General features: G+C 31.7%; 1 protein-coding gene across 1 annotated transcript; it reads left to right on the forward strand.

Annotated features, from left to right (window-relative positions):
- Positions 1-289: 289 nt before the first annotated feature.
- Positions 290-2,718, forward strand: LOC130991817 ((-)-5-epieremophilene synthase STPS3-like). The gene is made up of 7 exons (XM_057916222.1): positions 290-453; positions 553-823; positions 910-1,282; positions 1,379-1,597; positions 1,683-1,821; positions 1,957-2,202; positions 2,295-2,718. The coding sequence occupies exons 1-7, from the start codon at positions 358-360 to the stop codon at positions 2,586-2,588; spliced, it is 1,638 nt and encodes a 545-aa protein (XP_057772205.1). The 5' UTR covers positions 290-357; the 3' UTR covers positions 2,589-2,718.
- Positions 2,719-4,792: the final 2,074 nt, after the last annotated feature.

Consider the following 4,792-nt stretch of genomic DNA (forward strand, 5'->3'; position numbering starts at 1 on the left):
ATTATTATTAAATTCAAATGAAAACTTAATCATTTTTTATTAATCAAACTAATCAACTCGGCCGACCGTAATTTTTTTGGGAGGCCGCAAGCCTCTTTCCTAGAAAACACACAAGTTAAGAATAGAAAATAATTCGATCGTTAGTCATAGTTAGTATACTGCATGAGTTTCTCACTCATCTATCTTACAAATCAAGCAATGGCCAAAGTTGGCTGCCGCGCACAAATTGAAAAGTCTGGCCCATCATTCCATTATAAATACAACTCTTCAGCCACTTCATCTCTCACTGCACACTCCTCTTCTTCTGCTTTCACCTCTCTGCAATATCTTCTTACCACACTAAATTCTCATTCAAAAATGGCTGCAACACAAGCAGAAATTCAGAGGCCCATCGCCAATTTCTCCCCAAGTTTGTGGGGCGATCAGTTCATCAAGAATGATTCTGGTGCTAAGGTACTTACACAATTTTTTACTATATTCGTTTTGGGCCATTCGTATTCACTATGATAATTAAGTATTAAAAAACAAGTTTGTTGTTTACTGTTTAATTAGGCTGCGGAGAAACATTGCAAGGCAGTTGAAGAGTTGAAGAAGGAAGTTATGAATATGATAACTGCTGCTGAAAGCAATCTTGTTGAAGCGATGAACCTTATTGACACACTCGAACGCCTTGGCATTTCTTATCATTTTGAAAAGGAGATTGACCAAAAATTGAACCATTTTTTCAGTCTAAATACAGATTATAGTGATGAGTCCTATGATTTGTACACTGTGTCTCTCCATTTTCGATTATTCAGGCAACATGGCCACCGTATTTCTTCTGGTATGTATATACATCTGTTTTTTAATGATCATTATTTAATATTGAATTTAATGAAAATACTAATTGACATAGTATTGTTGAAGCAGATATTTTTGGTAGATGGATTGATGAGAGCGGCAAATTCAAGGAAGGCCTTAAGAATGATGGCAAGGGTTTGCTAAGTCTGTATGAAGCCTCGTATCTGAGAACACGTGGAGAGACCATATTGGACGACGCTCTTGAATTTTCTACCGCCACTCTCAACTCCATAGCGCCACACCTTGAATCTCCTCTTAGCAAACAAGTGGTGCATGCCCTAATTCAACCCTTGCACTATGGAAATCCAAGAATCGAAGCGCATAACTTCATCTCCATCTATGAAGAGAATCAAGACAAGAATGAGTTTCTCTTGAGGTTCGCCAAATTGGATTATAATCTTTTGCAAATGCTTCACAAGGAGGAGCTCAATGAAGTTTCAAGGTAACATATTTGAATACATGAGGTCTTTGTACACGTGCTTCCTTAATAATTACATGTATAAAGAATTAATTTGATGTTGTATATATATATATGTAGGTGGTGGAAAGAGTTGGACCTAGTCTCCAAACTTCCTTACGCAAGAGATAGAGTGGTGGAGTGTTTCTTTTGGGCAATGGGAGTGTACCACGAGCCACAATATTCTCGTGCTCGTATCATGCTCACTAAAACCATCACTATGACCTCTATCATTGATGACACTTATGATGCTTATGGTGTAATTCAAGAACTCGACATTTTTACTGAGGCAATTGAGAGGTAAACCCAAACTTACACTTTCTTTAATTTGCTACAATTAAGTATTCACTTCGAGCACAACTTGATGAATTTCATTTATCTTCAGGTGGAATATGGAAGAGATGAAAAAGCTACCCGAGTATATCAAGCCATTCTACAAAGCTCTTTTGGAACTGTATGAGCAATTTGAAGAAGAATTGGCTGAGGAAGGAAGATCCTACGCAGCACACTATGCCATAGAATCTGTACGACTAATTCAAGCTTTAACTGTTACTTAATACTTAAAAGATTTTCAAAAATTTCATGATCTTCAACATCTTTCATATATATGTATGCATGAATTGTTGTAATTGACAATATTATTTATTTTTCAAATATAGCTTAAAGAACTGGTGAGGAGCTACCACGTTGAGGCAAAGTGGTTTATACAAGGATATTTACCACCATTTGAGGAGTACCTAAAGAATGCACTCATCACCTGCACTTACTGTTACCACACAACCACGTCTTTGTTGGGAGTCGAATCCGCCATCGAGGAAGACTTTCAATGGCTAGCCAAGAAACCCAAAATGCTTGTAGCAGGTCTCCTCATTTGCCGAGTCATTGATGACATTGCTACTTATGAGGTATATATGGAATAATTAATATTGAGCAAATTAGATCATACTTTAATTTCTCAATAGAGAATTGTTGAAATAATTTTACAAACAATTTTCAGGTGGAAAAAGAAAGAGGTCAGAGTGCTACTGGCATTGAATCTTACATGAGGGATAATAATGCAACAATAGAAGAAGCGGTGGCTAAATTCTTCGAGATAGCAACAGATGCGTGGAAGGATATAAATGAGGAGTGTTTGATGCCATCTCCTTATTCGGGAGATGTTTTGATGAGAATCTTGAATCTTGAACGCATCATAGATGTTACTTACAAAGGCAATGAAGATGGATACACTCAACCTGAGAAAGTTTTGAAGCCACACATCATTGCTTTATTCGTTGATCCTATTAATTAATTTCATGTTGTATTAAATAATTAAGGCCATCCTCCGTTTCTTCTTTTTCGTCTCCTTTGATCCGATGGTCTAAGGTGTATCGTGTGACATGATATGAAGATGGAATAATACCAACATTCTTTCCTTTTAACTCGCTCCTTTCGATTTTATTTTAATTTTACAACTGTATATTGAATTTATAATGTTAGCGATATAATAATTAATACCGGATTGCTAATAAAGAGTACTAAATTAATTAATTAAGAATCTATCGTGACACAATCTTTACAATTTTTGTTGATCTAATAAAAATACTCCATCCGTCCTACGAAGTATGACCCAATTTCCTTTTTGGTTTGTTCCACGAATTTTGATCTGTTTCTAAAAATTGCAAAAAAATTACCCTTTATTCACTTTTTCACCTACCACACTTAATACACAAAATATCAATTTCTTAATTTCCATGCCGAAAAGAATTGGGTCATTCTTCATGGGACGAAGGGAGTAATAATTAAGGATATAATACTGAAAATAAGAATTTCATGCATTATCTTTTGGCAACAAGTCAAATTACACCATGCTGCATGCATCCTTTACTAGAGGGTGTTTAGCTTATCGAATGGGATCCTCTGTCGCATTATTAGTGTATTCTTAATTTGTTATGATTTATAATTATTTTTATAATTTTAATTTGTTATGATTTAAATATAATATAAAGATAATTAACAAGGGTTCACTCATCCAATTAGTGTTTATAATTATTTTTTATATTTATTTGAATTAATAATAGATTATTTGGGTTAAATAATTCAAAGTTAGTACCAGGGAAATTTATGGAGTAGTAGTTGGTGAAGTTTATTAAGTTTAAAGAGGTTTTATTATAATTGTAGATTCAAATAGACAGGATTGGACACACATGCATTACTTAATTTTGCTAATATTAAAAGGACGAATTATATATACATGTGCGTGTCGTCAGTCTTGATGTTTTGCGATAGATTCGGATTCAAATTTGGTGATTCAAAGTGATAGTAAAATAACAAGAGTCAAGAATTGGATGCTCAAATAATGCTTATAAACAAAACGCAAAGGTGTATATATATCCACTTCCACTTTCATATTTATATTACGGTACAAGAAAAGTGAGTTTAGTCAACAGTGTTACCATTTAAAAATAAAAATAAACTATTCATAAATATTTTAAAGTTTGAAAGACTTTTGACGACTTGAGCCGCCAAAATTTTAGCGGACTCTCTAGTCTCTATTAACTATGATTAATTAACACCTAAAACAAAATATTCATTTGGTCCATCATTGTCAATCACTCAAGCATGTCTGCTTGAATAATAGTATAATTAATTTATACAAATACAAAAAATATTTTGGACACGAAATATATATTTAATTTAAGGATAGTTATGTAAATTATATATTACTCCCTCCGTCCACGAAATGAGTACCCCACAAATTAATTTATGGGTACTCATCTCGTGGACGGAGGGAGTATATATTTAAACAATATATTAATTTATTAAATATTAAAATACTACAAAAATATATTAATTAATTACATTATCTTATCCAAAATCCATGTGATATATATTTAGAACTCTTTTTAGAATCCTCAAAAAGATAAATATCCTATAGAATCTAACTAGATAAATGAGAATAACAATAACTCACAATTATATAAATAAATAGGGTACATATTACATATATTCACTAAGTTATATAAATCATACATTGAGATGTATGTGTGTGAAAATTCAGTATGACCACTAGTTTTTTTAAAATTGTTGAAATAGAAATTTTATTAAAAAAGGAAAAAAAAAAAAGATCTGTCTAGAGGCAAAACAAAATCAGGCGAAAACACCCGCAAGAAATCACGGGTAACAGAAAAACAAACAAACCAAGACTATGAGAAAATATATAGTACAATTAAAACTAGAATTTTTAAAAAATATATACCATTATAAATTAATAACTTTTGGACCTAAGAATTTATCAAAAAATTAATAATTTATTAATTTATCAATAAAATTAATAACTTTTTAATTTATAGAATATTTTCTTAATTTCAAAAATTATAATTTTAAATCATTTTACAATGCGTAAAAATAAATGAGAGATAATATTTAAATTAAATAAATGCATGTATCTATCAATTCATTATGGTTGATATTAATGATCAAGATGAAATGATTCAACAATATGTTTATATTTTA

The sequence above is a fragment of the Salvia miltiorrhiza genome, chromosome 7 (genome assembly GCF_028751815.1).
Source record: "Salvia miltiorrhiza cultivar Shanhuang (shh) chromosome 7, IMPLAD_Smil_shh, whole genome shotgun sequence".
NCBI classification, from domain to species: domain Eukaryota; kingdom Viridiplantae; phylum Streptophyta; class Magnoliopsida; order Lamiales; family Lamiaceae; genus Salvia; species Salvia miltiorrhiza.

Excerpts from the sequence above, each read along its gene's own strand:
- LOC130991817 (XM_057916222.1), top strand. The coding sequence starts at position 358 with ATGGCTGCAACACAAGCAGAAATTCAGAGGCCCATCGCCAATTTCTCC. Across the intron at positions 1,283-1,378 it reads GAGCTCAATGAAGTTTCAAG|GTGGTGGAAAGAGTTGGACC; the intron begins GTAACATATTTG and ends ATATATATGTAG. Across the intron at positions 1,598-1,682 it reads TTTACTGAGGCAATTGAGAG|GTGGAATATGGAAGAGATGA; the intron begins GTAAACCCAAAC and ends ATTTATCTTCAG.